This window comes from Manacus candei, unplaced genomic scaffold (assembly GCF_025592945.1).
Source record: "Manacus candei isolate 608988 ecotype Guabito, Panama unplaced genomic scaffold, ASM2559294v1 h1tg000017l, whole genome shotgun sequence".
Taxonomy (NCBI): domain Eukaryota; kingdom Metazoa; phylum Chordata; class Aves; order Passeriformes; family Pipridae; genus Manacus; species Manacus candei.
In genome coordinates, this window is record NW_026138065.1 from 21,704,975 (window position 1) to 21,727,342 (window position 22,368).

The following is a 22,368-nucleotide window of genomic DNA, read 5'->3' on the forward strand; positions in this document are numbered from 1 at the left end:
CATGAGCAAGAAGAAGCAGACATGGTTTCCCAGCCCAACCTTTCCCTAGAGAGGTTGCAGGGGAGTTGAGGTTGAGGTCCACAGTGGTGCCACATGCCTGTCTCTCTTGAAAAAAGGGCCAAGGTCATGGCCACATGTGCATGGGCCTGACAGACAGACATGCTCTGAGCGTGCCTGCTAGACAGACACCAGCTACTCAGCCCTGCCAAGACATATGTCCAGCAGAAAACCCCTAGGTGTCTGTGAATCTCTGTAATACCAGCTTCTGAGACAGCTGTGACAGCTAAACAGGACTTCTGAGGATCTAAATTCCAGATTTACACTGACCTAAGCTGGATTCCCTTAACTCCCTTTGCTTCTGCTCAACCATCTGTAAAAGGATGGATGGTTATAAAAATATTTCCCTGTGAGAATTGCTGTCCAAGTAAATCCTGGTCAGTGTTTGGAAACCCAGGGCAGTAAGTCCCCAGAACTGACTACAGATGGAAATGCTGGTGTTTAGCCACTTCTCTGCATGAAGAAATGGGGCAGCATGGCAACAGAAACCACAATGAGGTTAAAATCAGACCTGTTAAAATCAGAGGTCATGGCTTCTCAAAAAGTCACCACACAGCAGTCGTGGATAAAAGCTGTTGCCTGGTTGGCCTGGTTAAACTGAACTTTCACATTTTAGACTTTTGTAGAAAGCCTTTTGGGCTCACAAAAATCCTTTCTAAATTGTGATATAATCAGCACCAAAATATTTAACTGCATTCATACAGAAACATAAAGAGTTCAATAGGCCTCAGTATTACTTTCTTACAATTATAAAAGACCACACAGAAACATGGGGCAAACAAGAAGAAATATCTTAGGGATGTTTTGAATCACAAAACACAGCAGAAAGCCAACAAGTTTCTCATATCTTCACTTTCTGAATATTCTGCCTCCAAAAGCATTAAGTCTGACATCATGCCGCATGGCTCAGCACCCTGCCAAAAGATGTGCTGCTGTTAATGGCTGCACTGACCCAAAAAAGCCAGGAGAGGGCTCCAAAATCAGCTAATGGGTTACTATTTAATGCTTTATCAATCTGCTGGCCCCTGGCCCAGACTGCACTTTGAAGTGGAGCCAGAGAGAGAAGAGAAGGGGGAAACCTCTCTGGAGACCATATATTCAGAGGACTGAAGAATTCCAGTTACAGGTAGCTAAGCCTGGGTTTTTTCTATCATAAATGAGCCTTCACAGATCTCTGCTCCTGGAAGAAACCTGTGATCAGTTATTGCTTAAAATGATCACAGGACAACCTCAAGGTTCCTTGGTGTAGTAAGAAGGAACAAAACCTATGAGGAGCAGAAAGGGAATTTCTGAGAAGAGCAGGCTCACCTTACCATGGTGAGCCTGTTCAGGCTTAGTAGAACTAACAACTTCTCCTGTAAGAGGAATAAGGGAAACAAAATCACAATGGACCTTGAGCAAAGATAAAGAAAAATCATTTTATTGTAGATGCTGACAGTGGAAGAAGCCTATGAGATGACACCAAACCTATCTGAGTTCAAAAAGGATTTGGACAATGCTCTTAGGCACACAGTGTGACTCTTGGGGTGTCCTGCACAGGGCCAGGAGTTAAACCCTTCCAATTCAGCATATTCTATGATTCTATGATTCTATTTTTCTATGATTCCTGCTGACTTCCCAGGTCAGGAAGAGCTGGGATATTCTGCATAGCGCAGAGTCCAGATGTTGTTCACCCTTCCAGCTTGCAGGAAATCAGCTGAAAGGAGAGCAGGCCAAGGAGCTGACTACCAACCAGCACTGGCTCCTGGCTGTCACCATGTTCAACAGGCACTGTGCCTTGTACTGCTTCTCACTGCAGTTAGTCTGCAGTGCCTCACAGCTGTCTCTGTGAGGGATGATCTCAGCTCTGCATGTGTCAGCAATGTGCACTGAGTTCCTGCAGGAACTCAGAAAACAGCCTTTTGCCTTAAAAAGGTCTCATTATTAAGTCACTACCTATCCTTGGCTTTGAGCTCTGCATAGAGCTGTAGGCAGGTAAGTTCTGGGGAACCACAAGGTCAGACCTAGCCATCCCTTTCACACACACACATATTCTACTCCTATGTTTAAGAGTCAGGTATGACTTGGGGCTCTGTCCTTAGGGTATCCATAGATGGCACACACTTGTGACTGCTGGTCTTTCCAAAAACGATTCAATGCTGTCACTACTTGGTGTGTGCCAGGAAAGACAAATGGTAGCAGAGAGGAGTTTATACCTCTCCTCTCTTTCTAAAGCTGTTTCATGGAGGCCTCATAGACACAGCACTACTTTAAGACTTTGCTTTGAATTTCTTGACTCAGATTTGTTCAGTTTCTAACCCTACACTTATATAAATGCAGAGTTTTCACAGTGTAATTATTTTCCAAGATAGTAAGATATTTTAGGGGCATATAAGATAAGACATAATAAGTTCAAAAACACAGCCCCCAATTTTTAGCTATGTTCAAACAACGATCTGCAAAAAAATTGAGGAGACCACAATCTTGGCTGGTTAAAATTGGAGAAAACCAAATGATCTCCCTTTTACCATCAGTTGCAGCATCCTTCACAAGTCTTTCTGAACTGACCGCCGTGCTGCCTGGATGATTTGGAGTTACTTATGCAACGTCAGCACAGCTTAGAGCACAAAGCTTGTCTACAGAAATCTAGCACTCAGCATTAGGATAATGTATTCACATCTGGGCACTGCAGTGTTGGGCAGGTATTAGCAAAGGAGAAACTTTCAAAAGTGGGTACAGTCTATGGTGGACAGAGCAAAGGCAAGGGAAAGAAAGCATCACATCCAGTCATGACCAGGGGCATGAGAAGGTAGTAAAGAAATGCGTGCTTTCCAAATGCCCCTCCTCGGATCCATACTTTCCCTCTTCAACATTTTTAGTATCCTTATGGAGGTCATAAACATATAATGGGATAGATTTTAGGTCCAGACTTCTAGCACTGTGATAATTAGAGCCTCTTAACCATTGCTATTTATCTCCACTGTTCAAATGCTAATAATAAAACTACTAAACCCCTTCTGAGGAAGGGAAAGACGAAAGGCAAAAACTTTGGGACCTAAATAAAATGACCAAATTGTAAAGGAAGCTCATTCCACATAACATAGTATAACACCAGTAACTAATGAGAGATGTAAACAGGTTTAACTCTAAAAGAGAGAAAATTAAATAATTTGTTTCCTATGGGTATATAATGAGATAGTTACCAAGTTCCCATGAGAGAGATAAGCAGATATTAAAAGGTCTTTCCAATACCTGTAATGGCTAAGGGCAACAGCTAATTCAATAGATTCGATCAAAATCACCACTTCTTTCTCTGCTTCTGATTTATTACTTTGGCTGTAGTTAGTCATCACTCATTTTAGTTTGCTTTTCAGCAGTCATAAATTATGCCTCATAAATAAAAAGATACAATCAAGGAAATCATATCAAGTCATCTACAGCCCTGGAGTATATTTTCCCTTGATACTCACACTAATGTCTTTTTAAAGGCTAGCTTGCCATGATTTTGAATATGTCAGAATCACAATTTACTGAGAAGGGTCTTGCAAGAGTAGTGCTGTAAGAGTCTCATTGGTAATTCTGGAAGCCAAAAAATCCAGTCCAATATCCATACTTAATGAACAGAAATCAAGGTTTTGTTGCATCAACACACTTGAGTTTAAAATGGTGTTGACAAGAGAAACATAGTGCAGAAGTGGGGCTTAATGAACAAAATGGCCCTTCTCCCTACCATATACCTTCTACTAGGGGAAAGGAAGCATCTCATTTTGCAAAAGAGTATTTAGAATGGGTATTATCATTAAATCAGTGAAACAATATAGTTATGTCTGCTTTACTTTTCAAAAGCTGAGGTCAAGCTTGGTAGTCTAATGCTGATGTAGTATGAGAAACTCTCTTTAATTGGAAGCGGGAAGAGCAATGAACCCTGTAAGAAAAAGCAGTTTTACAAAACAACAAGTATGTTATGGAAGAAAGAAGTACATTTTTCTTTTATGTCACTGCTTTGTAGTGTATCTTTCTGTTAGAGAGATGGGAAGAAATGGGGAATTAAAACGATGAAGAAGAGCCATATATGAGGGATATTACAAATGGGTGACTATCACTGGTCAGCCAGAAAAATAGTTTAACCCCATTTTAAACTGCAGAAGTCATTGAGCTGTTTGTAAGTAAGTAAGCAGCACAAACTGGAGCTCAGCCAACAATTTGACAGACAGGCTAGTAAACCAAGTGTCCTTCATGTCATCTCTGAAAAGTGACTAATAGGGCTAACATATTCTACACTCCATGTAGTTGGTCCTTCCTTAATATTCATGACTTTGCACCAATTTTTTTTCTCTTTATATCTCCAAAGTCAGAATAAGATTTGTTTTCACTTTGAGAAGTCGAGACAGAGGACCCAAAACATATTTCCCCCTGGTGTATCTCGGGGTATTTCCTAGACCCTTTCCTTGGTTGCAGTAACTGGTGTGTGAGAAGCATGCTCCACAAGCAAGAGGGATGCTGTGCCTCCTGCAGTGGTTGGAGGCAGACAGCTTCAGCACTGCAGACCCTGTCTTGGTGCATTGAATAGTCCTATCAGAGAATAAACCTCTGCAGGGAGCCATAAACCTTTCTGAAAAGGGACAATTGCAATTTTCTGTCTTTTACATGTTCTGTACCTGCCGAATAGAAATAAGGATGTGTCCTAAACCAGGAAGACATTAAGCTATTAATCTAAGGGAGCAGTTTTAAGAACAAAATTAAGTGTAATTGTGGAGGACTGATATTGCATTTGCATGGAAATCACACTATACCATGACAGCTCTGCTTTGCACTAAATGCCACAAGTCTGTCCAAAAAGGCCTTTCCTTAGCTGAGAAAAACAGGTCTGACTCTATAGGTTGCTATATGGTAATGTTGCACACCAGGCTCAACGATTCCTGAGAAGGTCCAACACATTCAGAAGTATTCCAGGAATCAAAAGATTGCACTTGGAAAGTCATTAGGCCTCATGAGTTATAGTTTGTTTAAGTCAGGTTTTTTTTCAGGAAATCATTCAATTGCATATGTTTAATATAGTTGAGGTTATCAGGCAGCATTCCAACAAATACCTAAAAGGCCATATGCTCTAGAAAATGCAAGTATCTAAATGTACAAATAGACTGATAGAGTGAATTTCAAAGATCTAAGTAATTATTTTTGAGTATGGAACAGTAAGCACCGTATGCCACTTAAAAACCCACTGAAACCTAGCAGGTGCTAATATGCTTATGCAGATCTGGCCCTTAAATAAGCCCTTAAAGAATAAATGTGCTTCCTTGAAGAACAGTGACCTAAGCATTTAGGGGGCATAGTCCCTTTGGCCAGTATGAGCTTCTGAAGTCATTTCATCATTTCTGAAAGTGCAACTTTTGCATCTAATCTTATAAAACCTAATATTCAGCTGAAATTTCCAGGAAAACAAACAGACCAACAAAACCCAACAAAACAAACCAATAAAAACCAACCAACTCCCCAAAACCCTTCAGATTCTGAAATCCTGATTTCAGGTCCAAAGAAGCTGTCAGAGCATTGAACTAAATCTCAGTGTCTCCAAAAATGCTGGAGAGAGTCCCATCACAGCACTTTGATTTTATCTGCATTCTACTGGAGGAAATTCAGTTGCATTTAAAGTTTTATGTCCAGCAAACAAGCCTCAAATGCAGAGACAGGAGAATCAATATCCGGTTTAAGTGAAATATAAATCTGGGTTTCATCAGCATAATAGCAAAGCCAAGCCCTATACTTATGAATAACTTGTCTCACAGGCAAGATATAAATTGTCAACAATGGAGGAGCTCAGAATAGATCCCAGAGGACTGCTGCAAGTGACTTAAGCAGAAGACAAACACGTGCATTGAAAAACCTCTCATGGTGAAATAAATGGCCACTGGTGAAAAAAACCCCCAAATGATTTAGAGTTCCAGTCAAAAGCTCAGCCTGGTTATGGAGCAGAACCAAGATAAAAACCAAAGTCTTGAATACAGCACAGTAAACCACAGGAATCTGGTCAAGAGGTTTCTTTTTTTTATCCATCACTGACAGATCATTAAAAACTTTGTAGTATCAACTTCCCAAAAAACAGCTTATGATTGAGATAATTGAAAGTTAATCCAAGAGCCAATGTCTACAACTTCCAGTTTGGAGAGGTTTTTCTTCATCTAAGAAAGATTCCTAACTAATAAGCAGGGTTTGGGTCTTGCTATAATGCTTGCTATCCACTCAGCCCCATCTGCACTTGAATTTGTCACAGATTTGTCACAGATCCTGTCTAAAGTAGCAAGGAAATCTGGTCTAACAATAGTTCTGCCCACGCAGGCTGTATAATCTCCATCCTTGCATCTGCATCTGCAAGGATGGAGAACTTGAGCCAAAACTCAGCTGGACACAGCCCTGACCAGCCTGCTCTATCTGGACCTGCTTCAAGCAGGGAGTTAGGCTAGATGCCTTCTGGGTGTCCCTACCAACCTACATGACTCGATGAGTCTATGACACATGTACATACAGCAGCTGCATAGACAAATGTGATAAAGCAAGATTTTAGATTTAATTCTTCATGATTTCTGGTACTAAAAAGAACAAAACAACAGTAGTGGAGCAGAGCACCAAACTGGAGAGGACCAGCTGATATGCTGAAAGGCAGGTCTGCCATTCAGAAGGGCCTAGCACAATGGGTCATCAGGAATTGTACGAATTGCAGCAAGACAGACAAAAAGTCTTGATCCTGGGAAGGAATAACTTCTGCAGTGTTACAGGGTTAACAACTAGGGAGCTGACCAACTAGGGAGTACCTCTGCTTGAAAGGACCTAGAGGTCTTAGTAGATAGAAAACTGAACATGAGCCAGCAAAATAATCTGGCAGCACAGGCAGCCAACATCTTGAGCTGATTAACAGGAGCATAGCCAGGCAATTAAAGGAAGTGATTACATGCCTTTATTCAGTATTTGTTTTGTTTTGGCCCCAAATACAAGAAAGAGATTGATAAATTGGAGTCAAGGCCACCAAGGTAATCAGGGGGTTGGAAAACTTTGCCTATAAGGAGAAGCTGTGGCTTGTTCAGCCTGGAGAAGAGATGGCTTTGGAGGGACTTGACTGCAGTTCCCCAGCACATAACCACAGGCTAACAAGAGGGTGGGTCCAGGTTCTTCACTATGGTGTGTGGTGGCAGGGCATAAGACAAAACAGGTTCAAGCAAAAAAAGTTCAGACTGAAAGTAACAAAAAAACTTTTTCGCAATGAGGACAGCCAAGCAGTGGAACAGACTGCTCAGGAGGTTAAACAATCTCCCTCCCTGAAGGTTTTCAAGATGCAACCGTATAAAGCCCTGCACAACCTCATCTGATCTCTTAAACTGATCCTGCTTTGGGCAGAAAGTTGGGCTGCATGGCCTCCTGAGAGGCCTTCCAACCTGAATTATCTTGCGATCCTACAAAACAAATGAGCCTGTAAAAGAAAGATTTGCCACCACTTTGCTCAAGAGGGGGAATGCACGGTTTTATAAATAGAAATGAATTCTTAAACAATTTAACTTTTGGGTTTTTTAGGAAAATGGTTGTAAAGACTTTGAGCATTGCCAAATATATCTTCAAGGTATCATTGCAAACAGGATCAGTAATGAGGCTTGCTGGTATCTTATTCAGTGGCAAATAAGCATTCCTATAGACAACATCAAAATAAAAAATCAACCTTATCCTGCTATGATAGTATGTCCACTTATTTTTAGAAACAACAAATTCAAGGTTGTTTTTTTGGTGAGGCTCTAAACTTCACTAACTCATATAAAAACTTGGCAAAGATTTTGGATAGGAAAATAAATAGGAAAGTTCTTAGTTCACAGTCTGTAGTCAAGTAAAGCCCTACATTACCAGTAGTACTGTATGATAAAATGCTGCTACAAGTTGTAACTTTGATATAGAAAACAGTTACAGGTGAAAGAATGGCAGAACTGGTCTCAGGCTCATAAGAAAAACAACACTAAAAATACCTATGTGCATGAGAAGTAACCTCAACTATTAACAGGTTCACTTTTGAACCACTCACAAAATCTTCTTGTAATTCTAATGACTAATTTAAAGGAAAACAACCCTCTTGATCTAAACTGCTCTAAAATCATAAAGTAAAAATTAATTCATAATAGATTGGAGGAGTATGGAAAAGAAAGAAAAAATAATGAAAAAAAGCTGCCTTTTAAGAATTAGAATTTCACTCTACTCGCATAACATTAGAGATTTGCAGAAGCTTTGGAGGGTACATAAACATTTAACATGTAAGAAACACAGGCACCTATGACTAAGGTAGAGAAAAACGAATGCTGAATGAATATATTGCTTTTACAAAATTATTTTCAGCTTCTCAGCTCTTTAAAATACATTAACAATAATCATTCAGGTTTCACAATACTATTAACATTAGAATTGAGATGTGTATGTTCACTGTACGTGTAAAGTAAAGCTATCAAAGTGTACTGAAATCATAATCGGAGCTGCTAAATAGCTTCAATTCCCACCTGATATTCATACTCTGTGTAAGGCAGCAACTTGTCATCTTTGAAGGAGGTTGAAGAACCATTGTAAACAAGTGCGAGGTCTAAATTTATGTGGGCTTGAGTTGTTCGCCTTCTGTAAAGTTCATAGTATAAAATCTTCCCGTTTGGCTGCTTTGGGCCAGTCCACAGGATGGAAGCAGTCGACTGGAAGCCTCCGGCTGTTGTCTGTATTTCGATGAGAGGGGCGGGCTGCACTGCCGGCGGCGCCTCCAGCGTCTGTACCGATGCCCACTCACTGGAGGCACAACCCAGCTCTGTGCAAGCTTGGAGCTGTACTTCATACCTTTGGGAACATAAATCAGGAACAAAGTGATTAAAACACTGCAAATACAAATATAAATTGTGCATGAAATCTGGTGGATTTCTTAGTTTTTCTCCTGGTCTTTGGAATTTTTAATAGGAACACAGTTTGCATGAACACACAGATTATGTGCCGTGTCTTGTGTAGCAAAGAGGAAGAACACTGTCTTCTTGGGTTTTACTTGGTTGTGGTTTGTCTTGTTTTTGTTTTTTTTTCAGAGCAGAATTAACATCTGCAGGAGTCAAGTGATCAAAATTGTTTTTATTTTGATGATATAAATCAAAATGATGATTCACTGTAGGAAATGATTTGGATGTTGTTTGAAAGCTGTAAAGCTTCACTCTATTATTCTTTTCTCTTCAGATTTAGATTACTTATATGTAAATAGTAGACAAACTTATCAACTATGTAACACACACAAATTATGCCTACACAAATATATAAGGAAAGGTCAGGTAAATAATTAAGAAATAGTGGGGAAGATACTACTACAGTATCAAGTGTGCTTCTGTAGCGGAGTCTGGTACCCTCTCTTAAGTTTTAGCTTTCACTTCATCACAAGTCACTTGTTTTCAACTCGAGGCTACAAACATGTTCCTGGTGTGACTCTATTAATCTCAGCTCAGCTACTCTGTAGATGAGTGAGCTAATATGACTTTGGTCTCCCCACCCCAAATTTTGTCATCTCAAGCCTGTACTCTCAAATGCAGACATCTTGCAAAAGATACAGCAGTACAAGATTGCAGGTTTTGGAGTCTATAGCAGAGTAGTGAATTACCTCTTCTATTAATTACAACCTAAGTCAACACTACGTACTTCATCAAGATTATATATAGCTGGTGTTACTATAAATTAAAAAAAAATCCTGGTTTTATCATTTGCTTTTTAGAAAACAAAACCTATGGATCTGACTATCTGTTTAATCAAGATGGCTGAGCTGTCAGCCAGCCCTCTGAACCTTCCTGCAGCATTTATTCAACGAATGAGTTCTTCCAGACTTACCTACTGTGGGGCTGTAGCTGTGCCACTATGTATGACCGTCTCAGAAAGGAAACATGAGATGCATCGAAGTCAAAAGTTTTCTTTCCTGTTTCAGCAGGCTTGTGGATGGAGATCGTGTAATTTATTATGTCACCATTCACTTTGATAGGAGGATCCCAGGCCACCAAAATCTCATTTGAGGACCACGCCTGCAACCTAGGAGGCAACATCCCAGATGGAGCAGAGGGGTTGGTTTTTATCTGAGCTGATGGGCTGGTCACGCTCCCTTGACTGTTATTTGCAGTGACAGTGTAGCTGTACTCCATGCCTGGCGTTAGGGTGAAATCAAGATAACGAGTTTCCAGACCTGAGTAAACAAGTACACCATCCCTTCTTAGCTCATAGCTTGTGATGTTACCATTGGGCTTATCTGGAAGTTTCCATGTGATTTCAATCGACTCTGAGCCCATGACAAGCAGCCTGGGAGCTTCCATATTTAATGGTGGAGCCTCCATGGTCATCACGGACTGGGATGTACTGGCTGTGCAGCCCCCAGCAGTACAGGCAACCAATGCAAAATCATACTGTGTGTAAGGCTGTAGATTAGAAACCAATATTTGCAAATTTTTGCCAGGATAATACTCTTCATTGTTTAATTTCAATATGTACTTGGTAATATCTCCATTTTGTATTTGAGGAGGTGCCCAAGATGCATTGATCTGAGTGGCACTGACAGCCCGCAGAGATGGTGGGTCCACCAAGGCAGGAGCTGCTTCCAGTGTCCGTATGGCAGCTGGCTCACTGGTGGAGCAGCCTCCCATTGTACAGGCAACTATTGCGTAGCTGTACACTGTATAGGGCAGTAAGTCTTCGTCCATGTAGCTGAGAGTAGCAGCATCAAAGCTGAAAGGGTAGAGAACATCATTCTTTAGCAGCCTGTACGACTGAAGAATGCCATTGGGATGTGCCGGGGGGGCCCACGATATGAACACTTTATGGGGGTTAGCTGACACCACAGATAACCTGGGGATGGCAAGACCTTTTGGGGCAGTTTGACTAGTCTTTGCCACTGTCCAGGAGCTGTCAGTGTAGCCTGCTGCATTCCAGGTGCGTATTTTATATTCATACCTTGTCCATGGCTGTAAACCTTTATCATTATATACGAATGTATTACTTTCAGTGTTATATTCTGTGAAAACAATTTTCTCGTCTTCTGTTGTCGCTCTGTACCCTGCAGCATTTTCTTCTGTGCATCTGTGAATAACTTCATAGCGAATTATTTTTCCATTTGGATTAATTGGCTGCAACCAGCTCAGTTCAACATTGGTGGCATTCACTGCCTGGATTACAGGTGCCATCTGAGACACTGGGGGTGCTTCGTCTGTCCAGACTGGCTGGGGTGGAGAACGAGTGCATCCTGCTGCATTGCAAGCCTCCAGTATGAGGGTGTAGAGAGTGTACGGCTCAAGGCGCCTGAAGAGGAACTGCCGAGATAAACCACTGTACTCCAGGTTGTCATCGCTGAAAATATTGTAGGTCTGGTGGATAAAGAAAGAAAAAGAAAAAAAGGCAGGCAGGGAAGGAAGGACAGAAGCCAGGATAAAAGGGGGGAAAAAAAATCAACAGTTTTCGTCAATAACCAGTAGATGAGACTCCTTAATCTTTGCAATAGGGTAAGGACTATCAACCAGTGATTCAGAAACTTACTTTCTTGCTAGCAACAATCAGCACACAAACAGGTCATTGATACAAAAGGAGTGTTTTGATCCAATTTTCATGATTTTTTCATTTTGAATGCAGTAATAAATCACTTAGTGACAGTTTTCATTATATTTGATTGTTATCAAGTTTCATTGCGAGGCTCTCATAGGCTAGAGGAAAGCTTCTCACAGACTAGCTCTAAAGAAAATCACTTATGGAAAAAAAACCTCCAAATAAACCTCTCTAGTAGCAAACCTTGCAGGTAAAGGTTTACACTCAGTTGAAACCACTGAGTCCCAAAGTCCCAAATTCCAGAACAACATTCTGTCAAATCCAGGTTTTCTAGAAACACATTTTGATGGTGTCTAATGTACAAAAAGTAATATTATGAGCTTTCATGTGTAGCTTTCTGTGCATTCAATGAACAATTTGGTTCAGTGTAAATGAACATTTACTGTCATGGAGTAGCACAAGAATGTTAATACTTATTTTAATATAATGAAAGCAGAGGGAATTCACAGAGTGCCTTGTGCTTACACAGGACTTCTGTCTTATTGTAAACTATAATGCATTTGATTGAGTCCTTTTTAGCAAAAATGCTTTCATTTGATATTCAGCATTTCCTTTCTCTTTTTTGATCAAGTGAAATGTCAAGATGAAGATTACCTTAATCACACCGTTGGGCTGGGAGGGCTCTGACCATTTGAGTAGCAGAGCCCTGCCATTTTCCTTCTTTTCCACAGTGAAGTTGCTCAGGCCACTGGGTGAAGCTTCCAAAGTGTGCACAGATGTCCAGGGGCTTGAAACCTGCCCAGCATTGTTTACAGCTACGACATGAATATGATATGTTGTGAAAGGTTTCAATCCAAATAAATGAGCCTGATGCTTTGTTCCCTGAAGCAAAAATACAGATGTTTGAGTTAGTTAAAAAAGTAATCAGCATCTGTGGTTTATGTCACTTGGAAAATGAGGCCTCAGCTCTGGGTCACTTCTGACCGCTTTGCAGAATACCCCATCTGGTTACCAGGATTTTTTTAGTGGTTTTTCATGATTGAACCTTAATTCTTAGAATTCTTAGGCTTTAAAAAAAGTATCTATCATTATGGTAAAGCCTTTGGAGCTGACTCCTTGGGAGTCCTGCAGAGTCTGAATCTCAGCTAGCAAATAGCTTATAGTTCAGCACGTGTCTGAGCTTTGCTCAGTGAGGATGAGGCTGCCTGGAACTATGGAGGATTCAAGCACATAAAAACCTGTAGTATATGAGTGATGCCTGCTTCTACAGAAATCTTACACATCTTGTGTGTAGATGTGACATTTCATAGGCTGTCCTGTCCTAGCTACTTAGGGCATTATAAACTGGATAAACAGTGTTTCCAAGAGTGTGGTTTAATTTCCTAACTGAAAACAAACCCCTTAAAAATGGGGGGGGAGGGAAAGGAGGGATGGGGGGGATAGATGGGCAAGTATAGAGACTGAATAAACTAGTTCCTATGTTCCTGCTTTGCAAAGATGGTGTTTGAGATAAAATCACAATGTAAGATGACTGTAGGGCAACTTGCTGCCTTACAAGAACCCTCCCTGTTTCTCCAGGTTGGTGGAAGCAGCCACATTGCTGATGGGGGCACGAGCAAGCAGCTTAGACCCTCCCTGGTGCCAAAGCCTTGCCTTGAACCAGTGGGGAGAGGCTGAGAAGAACATGGCTGTTCGTGGATCCCACTGGGCTCTGACTGGGCTGCAAGGACTGGGGCTGACCTGCCACCACACCAGAACATGGCCCAGCAGAGAGACCTGTGGGGGGATGCGGAGTGATGGACATCAGCCACGGCCAGAAGGGGCCACTGGCATCACAGCTCACAGTTTTAGGCAGCTTACCCCAAACAGCATCTGACACAGACCTGACACTGCTCAGGCAAAGAGAGCTTCGGCACAAACTCTGATCTAGGCAGGAAGGAGACACAGCTGTGGTAGTACTTTGAACAGAAGTAACATGTTCCAACAGGAGACTGTGCAGATTTGTCTGGTCAGATGAGTGAGGAAGAAAGGAGTTCAGCTGACCACCAATATATTTAATCTTGGTTTTAGTTGTGCTTTTGCATGAGCTACATAAGTCTCAAGAAGGGGAGTGCAAAAATTCAGTTGCCTTCGTGTGGCAGAAAGAGATGAAGTCAATTTTCCTGTTTCAGTCATATTAAGTTGTTAAATGCTAACACTTCCAATTGTTTAATATTTAAACATTTGTTAAGCTATCAGACTCAGAAACAAATTTTAAAGAAATATTAATTTCTTTTTTTAAATATTAAAAGTTAGATTATAAATATTTAAATAGTTATTTCCTCACAACAATGAGTTAGTCTTTTAGATAAATATAGCACAGCATTTGAATGACCATTATGAATATTAAATCTGAAGATGCCACAAGTACAGATTATAAACATACTTTTCTGATAAATGATTCCTTTTTCTGTTAAACAGGGCAAACACTAGCAAGATTAATAATGCAAAAAAGTATAATTCTTTGTTAGGAATTCCCAGCCATCACTGCCAAAAAAGCATAAGCTCAAATGCAAATAGCAATCACCTCGAACAGATTATATATAAGAAAGCTCTGGCTGCCGTGGGACATTTAGAGATATCTTTTGTCATAAGAAACATGGAAAGCATGTGGGCTATAAAGCAAAAACATATGTATATTGTCAATAGCAGCACCTGTTCAATTACAGTTTATTTCAGCATGGAGAATTTCGTTCAGCCCCTAGATGGCAATACTATCAAACATTTTTTGTAACATGAGTACTTAATGATTAACAACGTGCGTTCAGTCATCCAACATACTCAAGGCAGCCATTAAAAAAATAACAAACCTGATTTCATTATAGATTCTTTTAATAAACATTTATGGCTTAGATCCTTGAAAGTGGAAGCGTTCAAACTGCCATAGCCAAAAAACCTATACAGCCGACTGCAAAATTATGAACTGCAGGTTAAAGAACAGTGCTCAAATCGAGGCTCATGCTTAGCATAAAAATCTGGCATTAGAAATTATGTTGGCACAAAACATGATTAAAATTAGCTTTACAATTGGATGTAGTCTGTATTAATAGTTTTTATGAGGACAGTCATCTATTAGGTTTTCAAAACAGAACTTTTAAAAGCCTAAAATTTACATTCTGTGGCTGGGGGGTGGGGATGGGAGGAGAGGAGCACACAACATTAAATTACTGCTCCTGAACCGCTACACAGAGGCTCTCTGAAGGTACAAACACATTATTACAAACATCAGACAAAAGGCAATGGCTCTGTTTTCTAATGAGCTGCATCATCAGGGTGGGTTTTCATGACAGCAATGCTACAAAACACTAGATTTCCGTTTTTAAACAGAAAACTAGCATATTTTTCATCACCCTCTACCATTTTCCCACTAAACTGCAAGATTTAATTATTTACAATCCTCACTACAGTTTGAAATGAAACAAGGATGGAGGGATTTCCTTGCCTGCAGTTCATCATGTTCTCCGGAGACTGCTAAACCATTCCTTCCAGGGATGACTTTTATCCCTGGCTCCTACAGATACTTCTTGAAGAGCAAACGGTTTACATGTATTTTTGTTTTGTTTGGTTTTGAAGTAAGCTCAGGGGATGTACTCCCAGAGTACAGAGCCCCTCTTTCTCCCCCTGCACTGCTGCCATTGCCAGTTGTGAATTTGCTCAGCTCAAAGGCTGATGCTGAAAAGAGGGTGGATGGCAGACTCGGTGATTCATTTTAAGAATCACTTTATGTCCTCCCATGACATTTTCAGCCTAGAAATACTGTCCTGCTGGAATGGTCAAATATAAATTGCAAAATACACCTTGCAAGGGATAGCACTATAACTTTGGCTTCAGCGGACGACACAGCCTTAAACAGGCGCAGGAACAAAATCATTGCCTTGGATATTCTCCCAGTCTTTCTCTGCATAGCCATAAACTCACATATCCCAGGTTTACATGCTAACAGTCCAGATTTCATTCACCATTGAAAGCAAACCAACAAAATAAAATTTTAATGCAAACATTAAGATGTTCATAGACTGACTGACCATGAAATCCAATGGACTACAAGCCCATGTCGTCCTTTCTCTTTCTCCTATTGTGAAACATTCTCACTCCATCAATCAGTAAATTAAGAATACTTCAGCAAACATTTTACAGTGTACACTCTCACATTCCTCCTATATGGCCCAGTCTTTCCATGTAAACACTATGGGAATGGACACCTGAGACAGGTTGTGACGAGCCACTGTGACTTGATCCCACCTTGTAGCCCAGAGTTCAGCCTTTGACATGGCCTTTGCTTATGGCAGCCTGGTTCCCTTCCCTGGAACAGCTCTGGCAGCACTACCACTACTCCAGGCGGGACCCCACCTTTGGTCTTGCTTTGTAAAATGCTTCACACACTGCCAGTGGCAGCACAAGCTGTTAAGAGCAATTCCACTCTTTTAACTGTAAATTAGAATAAAAGTTATTTAAAGTAAAACCTTGTTTTAACATATTTTTGAAAACATAAAACGAGAGAACATGAATCATGAATAATATATCCATCAAGATTTGCTTCAGATTGCCTTTTTTGTTTGTTTATTTTTTAATTCATGAGCATAGAAGTCACTTAAATTCTGGAAACAAATTAGCATAGTCTTTCATGCCGTTCAAAGGCAGTGGCATCCATAATGCAAGGTGCCTGCCTTCCTTGCTATCTCTTGGTCCTCCTCCTGGGCACGGGCAAGGTTGTGCAGCCTTCAAGGGTCTGATGATTTTACACTGCCTACTGTGATTGCTTTTGACTACTTGAAGTGCCCCTAAGGTGGCAACAGGGTCAAGAGGTCTTTGTAGGTTGAAAATGATCAAAAATTAGCATTGATCTGTAGCTGTCAATAATACTCTGCACGGGTAGACTCCCTGCACAAATGTTTAAACTGCATACAACTACACAACCTAGTCATCTTTGAATCTATCGATCTGATGAAGCAGCACTTTCCAGTGGTGTCACTCTGGGCTTTTCCTCTTTTTTCAAGGCAGGCCAGCTTACCCAGTTGCCTAGGTCTCAGGGCACGAGTTCAAAACGTGACAGATTTATCAGAAGATCTCCGGACCACTGAAGAGCTGCCCAATAGGCAGCTTGAGTATCTGTCCTTTCTTTAGGGGTAATCATCAAAGATCAGCAAGTTGCCACCAGTCATGTTAAGGTTAGGCTTGGATTTCTTCTTTGTCCCTATCTGCCCTTTGTACTGTAATCTCTATTTGGCAGGTATCTTCAATAGCTGATTAAAAAGCTAGCTCATTCTTTCTGCAAGTCCCTAGCTAAACCCAGTGGCATCAGGCACTACCATGCTGCTAACTGCAATAGTGGTACAGTGATCCAAACTAGTTCTTGCATAACCCACAGACATAAACGATGGGAGGTAATTCTGTATAACATTCCTTGTCTACAGAAGCAGAAATGGTGAATTGTCCCTGGACAAGGGAGAAGAAATCTATGGTTTCCTGACAGTCAGAATGGCAATCTGACTATCCTCTGATGCCAGTTTTCCAATTGTCCATGAAGGAATTCAAACAGATTCTTCCACAAGTGACAGAAGTGAGGGGAAATGCTTGGGATTTCATTAAGATACTCAGTGTATCCTCACCTTTGTTATTATTCTCTTATCCAGTTCCCTGTCTAATCCACATTCTTTGCCATTTCCTGCAAAGCACTAGGAGCACTTCTACCTTGACTCTGATATTCATTCTCATTTCCCAGACCATTTCTTAGCCCCTGCCTTCACTCTAAACATTACACTGAGTTCATATTCATATGCAAACACTAACTTGTCTTTTGAGTTGCCTTCCTTCTCAGGCTTGTATCATGCACACTGCGTCTTTTCCATTTAAAAAATCTACTCTATTCCTAAAGCCTTATGCTCAGATTCACAAAGATATAACTTATGGATACACAAGTAATCTATGAGTCTCTTCTTGTAGTAGTGTGGACTGGAATATAAATTATTCCCATGGTAGTACTGAAAAGTCTCAAAGGTTAGTCAAATAGATACCAACATGTTATTCATTTTACCAGAAATTATCTTGCCTACAGGTAACCAAAATTTCCATTTTTACCAGAAATTCATGTTGCACTATTTATTTTCCTCACAAAAAAAAAAATAGCTTTTTCATTCATATTTTTTGTAAATTTCACTCTTAAAATTTTACATTTTAAGAACTTTGCGTTTCATTTTAGAATTTTAAAATTGCCTTTCAACGCTTATTTTTAATTTTAAAGAATTATTTTATTATTTCATATAACTCAACAGGTTTTCAATAGTATCAAAATGTACCATACTGGTGATAATTTTTATGGTAAATAAAAACCCAAAGAAATTATGAAAGAGAACCAGATAAATATTTAAATAAATTTTTTAAGTTTGTAAAATGAAATATTTCCTTATTAAACCTGAAATAATTTTTAAATGTTTTTGCCCAGGGAATATTTGTCCAAATTGTCTTTGGTTGAGATGAAAGAGCACTCTTCCTTTCCCAGCCCCAATGTGGATCGATGAAGTCTTTTCTTCTACAGTGGCTAGGAAATGACATTCAGAAATTCATTACACTTGAGTTTGCTTTTTTATACATAAATTTAGGAAAAATTATTTTAAAAATGCATTAGAATAGATTCAGCCAACAAGGTAAAGCACATCAAAAGGCTTCTTATTAAAACATAAGCTTTGGTAACATGATCAGAAAATATTGTTTCCTTGAGATTCCTGGCAAACATAAGGCTTTCTTTTTTTCAACTGTAAGAACGTTCCTGCAATTTATTTTTAATACAAATAGTAGGTTTGCCATCAACACTAGAGAACACAATTTTTCTCTGTGACTCTGTGTTCTTGTCCTTTCCTAACAGCACCATGCTATCAGCTTTTTTTAATAAAAACCCTAATTTGCACACCCTGTTTCACTTAGCACATAACTGAATCATTTCCTATGCGAATAGTCATGTGTGGGCTTGTGGACTATACTAGGGAAAAACCTTTAAAAACAGCAGTAATCTAAGTTCAAAATATTCTGCAAACAACAATTAATACCTGTTATAGAAGCACTACATTGCGATTCATTTTCCTCCTTCCTGGCGGAGCATGTAAAGAACTGTGAATTACACGTAGTTGAATCTGTCTCATGGAGTTGCTGCCTATTTTCACAGTAGACAGTTTTCTTTCCTGGCACACCTGGGACCTGCTGCAGTCTCACCAGGCATCTGAATCCCTAGCTTTGACTTGAAAGCAAAGCACCACAAAGAAAACCAGGATGCATTGCACATTAAAATGAAATCAAATAAAACCAAGTTGGCCTTTGGGTAGCAGTACACTTTTAAACAGCAACGACGTTACACTTTGCTGGTAAAACCTTAAAGAAATCACTTTGGGCAAAGTCAACATTGCTATTTAATTAATACTCTCTTTTCTTTTCTTTCTTTTCTTTTCTTTTCTTTTCTTTTCTTTTCTTTTCTTTTCTTTTCTTTTCTTTTCTTTTCTTTTCTTTTCTTTTCTTTTCTTTTCTTTTCTTTTCTTTTCTTTTCTTTTCCTTTTTCTTTTCTTCTTTCTTCTTCTTTATTTTTTCTTTTTTTCTTTTTTCTTTTCTTTTTTCTTTTCTTTTTCATCTTCTCTCTTCTATTTTCTTTCACAATTATTTGTTTAAAATTCATCAAACAGCACTCCATGCCAACTACTAAAAAATGTATTTGCATCTGTATTTGTCTAATTTCTACCAAGAATTACTGAAACCCAAAAAAAGAATTTTTTCTGTATGACTAAATAAATCAAATAAACCAAAATATCAATGACATGACATTCCACTATAGACACCATCTAGAGAAGGATGTCGACATGTTTTCCTAACATTAATATTTTATCTCTAACAACACTCACAAGACCTACTGTATAATAAACCATAGATTTGCACCTGATTTCTTTCCTTTCCCCCCATATTTCTTCACTTTAAGCCATGTTTTTTATTCCTCACAATGAGAAAGTGAGGTAGAAGGGACGAAGAAGCTCATTCTATAAACTAGACAGTGATGGGACTCTTACCCACAAACTTTGGGTTTAGTCAGTTCAAATATGACATCCCCACTTAACCAGAGCGATACTATTTGCTTTCAATAATCATTTTGGATATAAACAACTAGACTAAGTTTCTCTTCAAAATATGACAGGCAGAATCTGCAGCAAAAAATTAATACTATTTGAGACAAAAAAGCATACTATAAAATAAATCACACTGAAAAACAATATGTCACCCTCAGAAAAATACACATATCTTTAGCTGAATGGGGCATACTTTGTGAAGGGTGGTGGGAGTGAGAGAGTACAGAGCAGCTACATCAGCAAAGACTTCATGGTGTATAAAATCTAGCATGATATTAAAGCAGTCAAACCCAACAGAATTGAGCTGGGAGGTTTTTGTGACATTCCAAATTCACACACCATGTAATGCAGAATCTGCATATTCTCATCAAAATAGCACAGAACTTGCAATGTGTTGAGTCTGCCTTGGTCTCAAGGGGAATTGGAATGAAGCATCTTTCAGGTGGAGCTTTGTAATCTGGGATAGAAAGATGTCTTCAGGGAAGGTAGAAAGCTAGGAAAGTCAAGCACACAAAGTCTGGTTGGGGTTTGCATCTCTTTGTTAGAATTAGCATGCTTGTACATCTGAACTCCAAGAATATGTTTAACATAAGTACCACATGTAGTGCTCCTGCTGAGCAATGACTTTCTATCCACTATTTGTCAACATCTAGGAGTGGAGTCTCTCTCATGGATTTATTCTATGGCGTCTGCAGGCATGGCAAAAGAAAGCAAAAACACTGCTGCTGTAAAACAGCAGCTAGAGCCTAAGGGCTCAAACCTGCAAATGGTAGGGGGTACATCCTTAATATGGAGCATTAGGGGGTTAATGTTATATTTTTTCCTAATGCCATAAACCGTATTTTCCATTTGATATTTTGGCTGATGGCCAGAATCAAGTTAGATGCTTTTGTCAGAACAAATAAAATCCGGACTGCCACATTTTCTTAGTCTCAAATATTTTTTTTCTCCAGTAATGTCCAGAGTGGCAGGAGCTTTATAAACCAATGTAATGAAAATATGGATGTTTTCTTTATCCATAAAAATGGATAATTTATGTTCCTGAACTTCCCAACTCAAGGTATCTTATGGCACTCAGTTTTGCCTTGTTGTTAAAAGAATGTGCCTTTGTCATTATCAAATGTTTTGGGTTTTGGTTTCATCTGAAGTTTTTTTGTTTTCAAGAATTCACACTGCCCCTCTATTACATTTGTGAATTCAAATATCTGTGCCGTAAGACACCTTCCTCATCTCCCTTCAAATTACATCGTGTCTGATATTGTGAAGAAAAGTGACTGTGAACACTGTAAAACTTCTCCCATCTCATCTAAAAATTACCTGGGCACAGTATCTGAAAGTTTATATGTTCTGTAAAGTTTGAAAAAGAGAGTTTGGCTGTGGTTCTGGTGAATGGAAAACAGAGAGGAAAGATCCCTTGGTGTTCCTCTATAAAAGCAATTATTTTCAATTTTTGCCTTTGCGCAGCTCAACAGCCGTAATGCAGAAAGAGAAATGTAAAAAGAATAAAGACAGTTTCAAGAAAATCTTTAAGGAGACTTGTACAAGGACAATCTAAATCTTAACACAGATTACAGGTGAACTCCCACATCAGTTTCCTTGAAAATTCCACTGAATGTCAGTTGTGCTCCATAGAATTAAGACTTTGCAGTTATATATGACTTTTCATCATCGGATCTCACATCATGTTACAAACATTAATTAATTAAGTCTCAGGATATCCCCCTGTGTTACTGTGTACAGCTTCAGGAAACTATAGTTGTTGTTTTAGATCCCATTTTACACAGTTACAATAGACGTGTCATGTTATTGTTAAATGCAAGCTTAGTTTATTCCCTTTTCTCAATCATTCTGAGTCCTTGTCTCTCTCACCCAACACTGCAAAAAAAGAGCAGTTCGAACTGCTGCTAAGTAGAGGAAGATAGCACAGCCTCCAGGCAATTCACAGCTTTAAATCCCTGCTTTCTGCCAACACAATGGAAAATAAAAGCAACATTTGAAAGGAGACTAAAAGGTTTTCCTTCCTACTGTTTTATTCCTTTTTCTTTGCTCTGTACTGAACAGTCCTAGCTTTTCATTCAAACTTTGCCTGCTATGTATGTAATCACTTCTGAGAGACATTCAAAGGTAAGCATAAACAATTTACTTGGAGCTACATTATAAAGGCCAAAGTTTAATCTGAGTATGTGGCTGAACTTAAAATGTCACCTTTAAAATGAACTAGGTATTTTAAGAAATGATGGGCCAAAAAGTACAAGCCTTTGTCTCTCTAAAGGCTTTTCTTCACCAGGTTTTCCATTGCTTCCCTCAATGCTTTACAATTCCTACATGAAGATACCTGCTTTCCAAGTAGAGACTGGTTGAAAGTAAAGGAAAGTATGCAGGTAGATGTTTGGGAAAGGTGCAGTCCAATTATGCCAATCCATGCCAGGAAAAAGGGATTTGTTCCACACCTCTTTGTACAGAGTAGCCACTGTTAGCAGAAGGCCAGAAGCACGTAACTGCTGATGCAGGGAGGGATGCCTTTGCTTTTTTCTGTAGCTGGAGGGAAGTTTAGCCTATTTTCTGACTATTAGCAGGGAATATTGATCAGACATGTATTTAGGTGCACACTTTGGGAACATATTCCTCAGCA

The 22,368-nt window shown here is 39.5% G+C and overlaps 1 protein-coding gene across 9 annotated transcripts in view; it reads right to left on the minus strand.

The window, feature by feature from the left end:
* USH2A (usherin) overlaps positions 1–22,368 on the minus strand; it is a 379,342-nt gene that overhangs the window by 16,374 nt on the left and 340,600 nt on the right. For all 9 annotated transcript variants that reach the window (XR_007903998.1, XR_007903997.1, XM_051783908.1 and 6 more), the window contains 3 exons: positions 12,250–12,477; positions 9,904–11,420; positions 8,562–8,883 (listed from right to left, as the gene is read on the minus strand). Coding sequence is in view for 7 of the 9 variants with exons in the window: in XM_051783908.1 (XP_051639868.1) it covers positions 8,562–8,883; positions 9,904–11,420; positions 12,250–12,477 (2,067 nt within the window). In the remaining 2 variants the exon portion in view is untranslated. The remainder of the gene's footprint in view (positions 1–8,561; positions 8,884–9,903; positions 11,421–12,249; positions 12,478–22,368) is intronic.